Source organism: Athene cunicularia, assembly GCF_003259725.1.
Source record: "Athene cunicularia isolate RWA chromosome 1 unlocalized genomic scaffold, athCun1 chr1_part1, whole genome shotgun sequence".
Classification (NCBI taxonomy): domain Eukaryota; kingdom Metazoa; phylum Chordata; class Aves; order Strigiformes; family Strigidae; genus Athene; species Athene cunicularia.
This window is the reverse complement of record NW_020799091.1, coordinates 79,596,574-79,608,933: the sequence shown is the minus strand read 5'-3', so window position 1 is coordinate 79,608,933 and position 12,360 is coordinate 79,596,574. Positions and strand designations below refer to the sequence as shown.

General features: G+C 37.8%; 1 protein-coding gene across 1 annotated transcript in view; it reads right to left on the bottom strand.

Moving 5' to 3' along the window:
* EGFL6 (EGF like domain multiple 6) overlaps positions 1-12,360 on the bottom strand; it is a 99,735-nt gene that overhangs the window by 16,801 nt on the left and 70,574 nt on the right. Inside the window, exons 6-7 of the mRNA XM_026846168.1 lie at positions 10,248-10,382; positions 8,394-8,516 (exon numbers count right to left, since the gene is read on the bottom strand). Of these exons, the coding sequence (XP_026701969.1) occupies positions 8,394-8,516; positions 10,248-10,382 (258 nt within the window). The remainder of the gene's footprint in view (positions 1-8,393; positions 8,517-10,247; positions 10,383-12,360) is intronic.

Below are 12,360 nucleotides of genomic sequence, written 5' to 3'. Positions count from 1 at the left end.
GTGGCATCATAGTGTCCTTTACAATGTCCATAGACCCATACAGCCAAATTCTCTACTGTGAGGTGTAAATTCAGCTCTCCACGGAACTGAATACACATGAACGTGTTTAGCTCTGTTGTACAGACAACCTTCTGTTTGAGTTACAGTGAAAAGATCAAAGCTACCCTCTGTCATAACCTCATTTGGACACATGTGTAACACAGACCACAGAGCACCTTACATTAATTATTTTTACACTGGAGCTTGGGTAAAAAAAAAAAAAAAAGAATTATCTTTCTTCAATTCGTGAACTGCTAAAAAATTGTCCATGGAGGTGTGATTCTCTGCATAACAAATGTCAGCCTACTATCAACAAGCATTTTTCTTAGCTTTCTTTTGGTGAACTTCTCTGGCCCAACTTTCCTTGCATGACAGGTAGAAAGCCACTGAAATGGAGTGTATTTTGAGAGAAGATACATCAAGGTGCTCTGTCACATTTCATTTAGCTCTAGATAATATTTAGTTCTAAGGGGTAAACCCCCAAAATTCAGAGAAGCATCCAAGAATACCAAATTGGCATCTTCTTGCAGTTTCAAGGTGACTAGAACATAAGTGTAAAATTTTCTAGATTTTTACTATTTTATGATTCCTCTTGGGTACAAAATACTAAAAGGATAGCCAGCCTTGTATTGTCTTGCTACTTTGGATTCTGCTCTGAAACACAAAGGCTGCCAGAAGTGAAAAACTTAAGAGTGGGGTAAAAGTCAATCAAGATTGTTCAAATCTGTAAAACAAAAGAAAAAAATCAGAATTTGGGTGTAGCAGGAACCCTTTTTTTGCAGGATGAGGTTGAGAGACAAGACACACACCAATATGGTTAACAGTCAAGCTCTCTAAGTTTATTAGAAAAATAAGTCCTTATATATTCTTGTACATTCTAAAAATAAGAGCAAATCCGTGTGTTGCTCTAGCGCATGCTCATTTCAAAAACTAGTTCCTCTCAGCACTTTCGATAAAGACTCCTAACTGCACGCAGCCGGTAGATACGTTTCTGCTTTGTTATTTTAAGGAATCCCTTCTTATCTGTTTGTTCCCTAACAAGCACAAATTCTTTTGCTTTTAGCCATCCTTAATCTAGACGCCGTCTTCTAACCCAAGTGAGTAATTAATTTAGACGTCATTAATCTTCTAACCCAAATGCTGATGATACTTTTACATTGTCAGTGACACAGAAGGTTCACGACCAGGCATACGCACCCACATTTGGGGTTTTCCCTATTATGAAGTATAAGGAAGTAAATTATCTTCTATATTCAGGCAAAAACTTAAAAATATTCATTGGTAAGAGGACACTTTTATATTTACATGGCAGCGCTGATTTTCAAATCATGGTTTCCTTGTCAATGTATTGAGTTTCAAGACACAAGCCTTTTATTTCTTTCAAAATTCGATTTTCCTTTCTCTAAATCATTAAATTATGTTTGGATGCTTGAATGAGGGACATTTTTTATAGGAACACATTTGAGGATGCTTTTCTAGGGATGTGGGGAGGCAGCATTGATTTTCCACTAGTAGTGGGACTCGGTAGCAGCACAAAGGGCACCTTTGAGACAGTATGTTGGCCAGCTGTACTCCATGTTCTCTTAAGATAGGAAATTTATCAGTTTACATGAAAGGAGGATAGATTTTAGTTACATATTATGAAAAACTTGCTTACTATCCTTGCTATAGGATAGTAAAACATATGAGCAAGCCACTTAGACAATTTGAACTGTATCACTAGAAGTTTTAAAAAAATTGTTAGGCTACCATATGTCATTAATATGCAGGATATGATCTGCCTCAGAGCAAAAGAACAGAGTAACATCTCTTTTAGCCCCTTACAGATGTATTCTTCTTCTGTCATCTGACAAAGACTGATGGCTCTTTGTGCTGATGGCCAAATCATAACTGAGGGTTAAAGCCAGGACTACTTTGGATCAGTTTGTTCAAGGTATGTGTACAGTACAAAGCAAATTCAAAGGAGAAATTATGGCAGTACTGCAGGTGTTGCTTTTTATCAGCAACATCAGTTGCTGCTCGTCATTAGTCAAGGAATGACACTGTGCCAGAACTAGGTCTGGAAGGGTTTGTGTGGCAAATATGCAAGTTTTAGAGAAGACATAAATCTGAGGAGTTCTAGTTTATGAGATGATCCCATCCCACCATAAGGATTCCACTAGAGTTAACCAAGTCCCTATCTGTCATAGTGCCAGAGCTACTGAGGAAGAGAGCATCCTTGGGGTTTAAAGTCCATGGCAATGGACTTTGAGGCTTGAGACAATGAGGATTTTGAATCAACTCAGGATTTCATGACTGCTATGACATGACCAGTCAGTATGCAATTATCTCTCTACTGTTGGCCACAGCCTGAATCTGTATGGGTGAGGGAGAAGGATGGATAAGTAGGATAGCATATCCATGTCATAAGATATTGATAGCCTTCTGCAATATAAGTCTTTTGTGTGAAATACCTAGGAAATAACAAGAGCTGAGCAGTTCCAGTGTGCTATACAAAAGCTCTTCCATAGATGGAGACTATTTCTACCAAAGGATCAGAATTGTCTTATATACTGTTTCCCATCTTTGATTCTCAATCAGTATTGATGCTGCAGTGCCTACAGTCTTATTGGATCGCAAATGGTGGGGGAAGTATGCTTTTTTAATTTCCCTCTGCTTTTGCTGTTTAGTGATTGGATTATTAGGGTAAGAATATGTTCCTATTTTGCTTCTCACTCTGTACTAACAAAAACTTTATAGTAATATTTTGGGACAGGTGGACTAGACTTATAACCTTGGGTAGTACTTTTTTCTGTGTGTTCCTTTTCATAGAAACATAGCAGAAGAAAAACCACCAGTTAATAAAATAGAACCGTAGTCTAGTAGGAAAAGAGGAAAGTTCCCTGAATTTATATTTGCTCCTAGAAAATACAATTCTATCACTCTGAATTTGTCACATTTTATTTATGGCAAATACAACTACATGCTATTAGTATCCCAGAAAAAGAATCAGACTCTCTTGGAGTGGTCACTGGAGCATTTAGGTTTTCTGAGGCTGCAGTTTGAATTATAAAGTAAGTGGATGACAATAAAAAAAAAAGTTGAGGATTTTGTTTTTCTTTTCCTTTGGATACAACTGGTAGCCTTGCTTGTCAGATACTTGCAAGTAAACTCTTTACTAATACTCCACTAAGTGAGCCTTTCCTCTGGAGGATGATGTCACAAAGGATGTAAGGCCTAAACTCAGAATGCAGTAATAAAAATTAATAGGAAAACTTCATTCCAAACAAATTTCCTCTTGACAGTCAGTAACAAGAAAATTCAGGCTGTTAATAAACAGGCTATGGAGATTTTCAAGCCAGGACTAACTGCTCAGCAAATCTGAACATTTGTTTTCTGCTTTGAAGTCTTCCTAATGAAATGAAGAATTTTTACAGCTCAACATAATAACCTCCTCTGTGGTGTCAGAGAACCAATCTCCTTGTATGTGCAAAAAATCAACTGACAGGAGTGACAAAAATAGGGAGATGAAAGTGTATAAATCCCCATGTGCTTGCAGACTCCAGTTTGGTGCTGCAATAAGAAAATCTGCATGCTCATGGGGACAAGGAGGGACTAGACACCAAGCATACTTTGGGATATATCACTAGTATCCTTTTAATCTGCATTCAGTATTAGAGTAGCCAGAGGTGTCAGTTTAAGGCTTTTTATGTCTACCTATAAATTGCAGAAGGAATAATCCAGTGTAAGGATAGATGACCTTAAACTCTTGTGTTGAAATCCACTGCCCGTGGACTCGCCTGAATGAACAGCTCACCTTCTCTGACAATCTGGGGTGCTACAGCTGAGGGAGTGATTTTTCAGGACCCTCTGTCCCAAGACATGTATAGAAATGCACAGGTGTTGCTCACAAACATTTGTGTATTTATCCATCCACTTGACTGCATAGAGAATTTTGGAAAGTGAAAAGAAATTTAGTGCATTTCATCCCAGCTCTTCTTTATGCACCTGCTATGAGGAAGCATGTAGATTAATGCCTCCTGCTCTTGTTTATTGCCCTAGCATGAAAAGATTTCAGCATTCAAAGGGATTTTACTTCTTTGAATTAGAGAGAATTAAAGCAAGAGGTAGAAAACCAAAGGCAAGTGGTGGATGAGGGCTAAAAATCAAACTTTTCAGTCATCAGTTGCTGTACAATATTAGAAGACCACAGCAACGGCTTGCTGTAGGATGTCTAATGATCAAGTTGTGAAAATTGAGTTGGAAAAATTATAGGGAGCAGATGCCAACCCCACCTCTCTGTGCTGCATTGTGTAAAGAGAAATACTCAGGGGATGATTCAGGAGAAGGACAGACAGTGATTTGTTTTCATCCCACACACCTGTGACTGCAGCCAGCACTTGCTGGGGCTCTGAACATAAGGGGCCTGCAAGAGGAGACAGCTTGCTCTGCACTCCAGCAGGTCCTGCACTGCTTCCACCTTCACACCCAGCAATATATTTAAAAATCTCGTGAGAGACAAGTCTAAGTGACTGTCTTAGAAATCCTTTTGTAACTCTCTTTGTAGCTTTTGTATATAAAAGTTGGAGAGGGGATACAGACAACCATTTACCACATTTAGGTGGAGTCTGTAGATGTAAAGATTACATCAGCAGGACATAGTTTCAGAAATCATTCTAAAAGTTCTCAACCTCTTTTAGATAGTCTTAAGAGAGTCTGAAAGCTTTCAGAGATAGGTTACAACACAGATTCTAGACTATTATTCTCTTTTAAGGACCATGGAATATCATCTACTAATAGATATTCCCAGACTGTTTAATTTCTAAAATTCTTACCATCTTATTTAGGGAAGGATGCTTTGGGAAATTAGGGCAAGTTCATCATGCTTGGACTGTGCTTAATACATGACTGTGCCAGCCAGCAATGCTTCCAGTAGGAAATGTGGGATGACAAAAGCCTAAGTGTTATTTATTAAAGGATGACAGAAGTATTTGGCTCCATACTGAATTGTACTGTAAGAATCTCACCAGTGATATGACAGAACCACTTTTTAAGCTTTGAAATTTCATTATGTCAAATCCACCTTTTCTCAGGAGTGGCAAGTTAATAAGAAAGCAAAATCATATATGGGGTTTAGAGGTTACCCTATGAGCAAATAGGAACATGACTAATACAAGAGGCACAGAGAGAGTTGGCATGACTTTGTATTGCCATTTAGATACCCAGTAAAGCATAAGGAAGAACAGTAACCTCTGCCCCCAGCCAGGCAATGAGTGTTACTGTTGAGTTCCTTAGAGTGACGCCTGAAGTTGTAGGCTTTAAGTTAGTACTGCTTTTTCCTGTTTTTTTTGTGGTGATTTTGTACTGGTTTCTGTACAAAAAAAGTGAATCAAAAATAAGTTCATTTTCCCCCCAGGAATCTTAATTGCTTATGGAAGCTTGTGAGACTCTATTCTTAAATAAAAGCTGAAATACACATAGAAGCATGTGGTGAGGGAAATGTGGTTTTTCAATTTCAGTGCACAATAGGAAATCAGGAAACACACGAACCTGAGAACAGCAACAGATTGCAGCAAGATAGAGGCCAGATGTGGAAATGGCCAGGACTCATTTAGGGAGCATTTGAAAGGTTACATCTCTATGGATTCTGAAATGAAATGTATCCTAGAGACAGTTCAGAAACAGCCTCCAACATTTCATGCATATAGGAGTGTTGAATGGCAAAACAGTGCCTGAACAAGCACAGGTCATATCCATGCAAGCAGCACTGTTTTCAGCCTGATGTTTCAGCAGCTTTCTCGTAAGTTAGTATATTGACATACAAATTAAATGAAAGAATATCCCCAAATTTGTGCAAAGGCGAATTTTACATTACCTGATTTATTAGGTTATTTTGTAGCATGAGGAGATGAAGCCATAGAAGTTTCATTATAAACAATGTGCTTAATTACTGTCATTTCATAGTTTAAAAATTAAGATATATATTGAAATGGTTTTCATTTTTTATAAAAAGCTAATACTGCTGCCATGGTACACAGTTTTTTATATACTAGAGACAATTGCTATAAAGAATTAATGCTTCCCTGTGAAAATGGGACCCTGTGGGAATAATTATGTAGAGTACTGAAGACATATTTAAGAAGCCTTTCATTTAGCTTCAGCATAACCCCAGGCCCATCTGTTGGGTGATGGAATGGGCTGCAGGAATTGCAGTAACTGCCACCAAAAGGAATGTGAAGACACAGACTCCAGCTCCCAAATTCCCAGGATGGTGTCCTCATCCTATTAAATCCAGTAGCAAAACTTCCTTTGGCTTCAGTAAAGCCAAGGTTTTTCCATAATTGCTGTATGACATGGAGAACATTTAGCATTTCAGTGTAGACTGGTATCTAATTGTTATGTCACTGAAAAAACATTTTCCCCAACAACAAAATGCATGTCCTGCCCCCATTAGTTACACTGATCAGATTTTTTTGAGGATTGAAGTAAAAATAAACTATTGAAACATTAAGGTTAAAAGTACCTCCCTCCTCCTCTTCTCTTTAAAAAAATGGTGTATGTGTGGGAATTACCACCAGAGAAACCCGTCTTTTTTTTAGCACCACTGCTTTTCTGGTTTTACCTACCACCGACTCTGGGTTTTTTCCCTTCTATTGCTGCATACATCTTTCTAGCTAGACCTTTGCCTTTTGACTTTCTGCCTATGGCTCTGATTTCTCTCATTACTGTATGTTATTTCTCTATCCTCTCTGCATTAAATCTCTTTTCCATTTATTGTGTTCTACTAAGTTTATGAATGCATGGCTCCTTCTTCTAAACAACTAATGGTCTTCAGTAATTGGAAATATGACATGAGAAAGTATGCAGAGAGACAGCAAACAATTTAACGGAAAGACCAGTGAGAAGACAGAAATCATCTGTCTTCAGCACTGATTTTTTTACAGGGCTAGACATTAAAAAATGTGTCATAGCATCTCAACAAGCTAAAATATTTCTTTTGCACATAATAAGAGAAGCATTCCTGTTGAATTGTTTCTGCTTGAGGACAGAACATTTATACATAGACTTAGTCAAAAGGAGATTTCCCTTTGAAATTTTCAGCTTCTCATTAAAAAACCCCCAAACAAACAAACAAACAAACCCAAAAAACCCCAAACCCAGACCTTTTTGCTCAGAAATGTATTTGTTTAACATTTAATCTGTGGTACATTTTGTTTTAACAGAACCATATCAAGATGTGTCATGTCAGTTTGCTTTGATATTCAGTCAGGTCTCAAGCCCCATTGCAGTAAGCTGCAGTGACATATCACAAGGGATGTGGTCTAGCAAGGAAACTGGCTCATAACACTGAATTTGAGCATGAAGAACCTTCTGAGCTCTTCTGTGGCAATCTGTGTCCAAATCAAACTCTTCAGTACCAGTCAGGTTTTTGTGTGTTTAGTTTTTCCTCATTAAAAGTCAACATCTTTTACTGGAAGTAGAAACTTAACAGGTTTAACTTATCAATGCAATATTGGAGGTTTCAATTACTATTATAATGGGAGTAGGAATATCAATAGAGAAACTCATAGAACATCCATGACCATGAAGTATAACAATAATACATACCTGATCAAGGATTAGTTGAAAAAGACATGGGAAAAAAAGGTATATATATTCTGTAAATTTCATCTGCTATAGATAAGAACTTTTAAAATGTTTTCACAATGCCTTTTATTAAAAAAATTTGAGCAGGCCTCAGATGTCCTCCTGAGGAGAATATCTCTAATGACCTTGCAGGAAAAACCTCTGCCAGGTTTAATAAAGGTTAAATTACAAGGTTCATTTTAAATATAAAGACAAGAACAGCCTTTCCGTCTTTCTTCTTGAAAGGTCATATTCAGTTAGAACCAGGCAATGACATCTTTATAGGAGGTCTTCAATATCCAATAGACAAACAAAGCCAAAATTATAAGTGAAAATAGTTTAGCACACAAGTCATGTCTTTGTTCCCTTCTATCACATTTTCCAAAGTTAGCTTGAAACTCTTCTGGAAGGGACTGCACAGCCCTTCAAGGGGCTAGCCGTGGGAGTTCAAGGAAAACAGACAGTAGATTTTTTAAAGCTATTTTCTGTGTTTTTTCAGGACAAATTCTCTTCTCCGTTGTACTTGCAATTCCTAGTGATACTATGAGACTTGAGGACTCATAAGCAAAATTAATTTGAAAAATAATACTTGTATTAACTATGTAATGACTCTTACAATTAATATATTATTTTGTGGAGAGGTCTTGCTTGGTTGGTATTGTAGCACTGTTTCCTAGAAAACGCCTTATAGCCATCAGTTATTGGAGAAAAACTATATAGTCCTATTCCTGACATCCAGTGGTACTCACCAGAACAATTGAATCCACTTCCTCGGTACCCCTGTTTACATTTACACTTGAAGGATCCTTCGGTGTTGAGGCACTCTGCATGGAAGTTACACCTGTGTGTATTTGTCACACATTCATTTACATCTAGGGAAAGATAGAAATGCTTCATTGAACACTGTGTTGAAACCCAAGCTTCATGACAGCCTGTTTATGCCAGCCATCTGTTTCCAGATATTGGAAGCACTAGTGTTAGACCAAGACAGTCCAAAGAACATTGGAAGCAGAAGAATTCACACTAGGAGAGAATGCTTAGCATCAGCAACAACTGCACAACTACTGGCATATGCATCCATGGAGAATGCAGAACATCACAGTAAAGACAAAGCGAATGCAGTGATTTTCTGACAGAACCAGATTCAAACTGTAGGCTGTACACAGTCTTCTATTAATAAAATGCAAAAGGCACCAAGCAAATGTGAGAACAATTAAAAAACAATTCGCCAAATTTTTCTAATTTTTTCATTCACTGTCGAAGAAATGCAGTGGAAAGTAACCCTGAACATGCCACAATGATTTTCCCTCTCTTTCTCTCTCTCTCTCTCTCTCTCTAACCTTCCAGCATACATATGACACTGTATGAAAAAAATATAATCAGGAAAAAATCAGTAGAAAATACTACATTCAACTGACAGCAAAATGTACAGGCATCAAGAGTAATTGATTTTGTTCTCCTTTTTGCTTATTTTACTACGTCACAAAGATGGTCCTTAATTCTCCCACAAGGGAGCCAAGTTTGTGCACACATTTTTGCACCACTTGTACTTTATCCAGATTGCTTCATTTTTAGCAGCTGACAGGTCCTCTCATAATGTAAGTCAGCTAGGAGACAAGTAGCAGGAAGACTGACTCAAAAATATGGTACATCTGAAAGTGAGATTCAGGTTTGCAGGTAAAATCCTGACTACTGAGATCTCTCCAGTTTTTCCCCCATGCACACATATTGTATGAAAAAGTATTTTTTCCACTTTAAGACTCAGGGTTTGCATACAACAGGAAATGCAAACTTGAGTCTCCAAATCCTTCCTTATGATCTTCCTCCCACCCCTAACTCCCAATACCAAGCAAATATAAACAAAACCGATGAATTCTCTTTTGTATGCACTTCCTGTAGTAGTCCCAACCCTTCCAGGCCCTGTGTAATCAACTGCTTGAACAATACTGCTGCAGTGCCTGCTGCAGTAACTTATATTTTGCTGTTCTCCTACTATTCAGCTAATGGATTGAAACAGGAGTTTTAACATTTGTTTTAACACCTGAGCATATCAAGATAACTTTTTGCCTCTATTTATTTTTCTTTGGGAGAAACTTAGGCATGCAAGAGAGACTGGAAAAGTAATTAAAATCTACTATTGTCATACTTCAAAAAAAAAAAAGTCTCAAACTGTTTTTAAAGTCATGAAGGCACCTGATACACATTCCTGATTAACAAGACAAAATAAAGCAAAATAAGATTGTGGGACTGCTTGCTCATCACAGGTTGAAAGCCAAGAGGACAAAAAAAAGGCTCTTTAACTAAACCCGTACCAGAAATAGCACTTCTTCGTAGTCAGCTGTTGCTAACTTGCACATCTTGACTTAGTACAATGAGGCAATTGAATCTGCAAGCTCCAGTGATTAGGTTTTTCATTAGGCCACAGAGAAAACCCAGAGAAAAATTCAAAGTGCCATCAAGAATATTCTTGGTGTGACATCTTTTATCCATTTCTGAGGCAGTACCCCTGGACTAGGCTAACATGCTTCAGGCAACAACAGGAAGGATGCACAGTGTGGGAATGAAAAAGAATTAATAAGGAAAGTCCATGGGCTAAATCTTACCTACACAGTCATAATGGTTGCTGACGTATTTCAGTTCATAACCAAGCTGGCACTTGCAGTAGAAGCTTCCAAATGTGTTGATGCATCTGCGGTTGTAAGAGCAGACAGCTTTGCCAGTGGAGCATTCATCAATGTCTAAAGCAGGAGAAGAGATGCTGGTCAGATCCATGAGAAGATAAAATGGTAAAGCAAGAACTAGTTGGGACTGGAACGGAAGTAGTTTGGTCTTGGCTATCAGAAGTTGTTTAATAAATAAGTCCTATAATTTCACACTTTTGGATAGCTTTTGCATGTGCCCATATGAATGAAGGAGCAAAATGTGAACTAACCTTATGGAAGATTTTTTTGACTTGGCATGGTAAAAGCTAGGGTAACTGGCAGTGGGGATTCTCCACAGTGGGGACAATGATATGCCTTAAGGTCATGGAGCAGGGTCAGGAGGAAGACCACAAATTCCATTATTTCCATGACAAGGGAAATGTCAGAGAATAAGAGAAAGCCCCAGAAACAGGAAATGGAGAGCAGCAGCAAACTCTTCTACTGAATCTTTGCAATTTCCCTTGCTGGGCTAAGTCAAGACATAGTGGGGAGAGTTTCCAGACTGCAAGTGGCCTGCCCAGCAAGGTATATGACAAGGACAGTTGTTTTGGAAAGAGAAGGAGGAAGCTTGGTATAGGAGGAGCCTATGAACATTATTCAAGAGCCACCAAAATTAAATGTTACTAATTTGACTTGTTTTATTGTAATGTAAAATTTAAAATAGTGCCAATAATAATATTTGGCATTTGTCCTTCCTTCTCTATCACATTCTAGCACATAGCAGTGACTTTGCACATAATATACTGTGCCACGCTACTGCCCTTTACAGCTTAGAACTGCTGTGAGGTGCTGCTGGACACCACAGTCAGTCTATTTATCATTTCTACTATTTTGTTGGTGATCAAATGGAAGTGGACAACAACAGAAAAATATTTAAACAAACCTGTAGTCAAAACCCCTCTTTCTGCCTGTGCTACACACTTCTGAAGAGGGGCCTCTGTTCCCTAGCCTCCAGGGCGTTCCCAGACCTCTCCAGGTTCTCATTTCCCCATGCCTCTGCCAGGACCAGGGTCTGTCACAAGCTAAAGGACAAGCCTGCTGCACTCGATCTTAGCGTGAAGCTTCTGACTTGCAGTGAACGCTGAAGACTCACTGTACTCTTAGAAACAACAGGTTTAGGTTTAATTAAAAATTTTGATCTATACTTGTTTGGGGTTTTTTTTTCCTTCACCTATGCACATGTAGAAGAGGAAAAGTAAGCCACATGAATGTGCTGCTCTGCAGGTCCAAGAATAATACAGCTTCTTAGAAGAATTAAACTAAGACTAATAGCCAGGGATTTTCAAATGCTTATGTTTATAGTGTTTCTGTGACTAATACTAGAGCATTAGAGCATCTTACAGTATATTAAGCATCTATTATGCTATACAGCAAGAGGATGCTATCTTATTTTAGAGATGGAGAACTGATGACATACCACAAGTCATGCAGAAATAAGGGATCTGATATTTCCAACAACTGGACATATCTTTTTTTCTTTTTTAACTTCTATTGTATGTATCAGCATTCTCACAAATCCATTTGAGCAGGCAAGGTAAATACAAATAAACTCAATACAAAAGAATAATTGCCTGAATAATTCAGTAAGAGATATAAGAGAATAATTCATCTTGTCTGTTGTATTTAAATATATATGTCTACAATTTTACCTTCACATAGCTCTTAAATAATTCAAACAAATATTAACAGTGACTGGTGGTGGTCCGAGAGCCTTGCTAATTACTCAAAGCAGGACAGTTCCAATTACAAACTCCATTTGAAAGAAAGAAATAATGTTCTCATTTTGGAGTCTTTGTTTGGAAGCTGAGCCAAGTATCCATATGGGTTTATTTGATAGCTCCTAAAAGTGATAAAGTAGTCCCAGGCCATACAACCTTCATATGTGACTTGAAATTACAGTTGTGTGTTAAAGAGAATGATTCATCTAATAACTGTCCTTCTATACAGCAGCGATTCTTGGTCGATGTATTTATTTAATTTATCTTTTGTTTGAAATGTTAAGTAAAATGTTGTT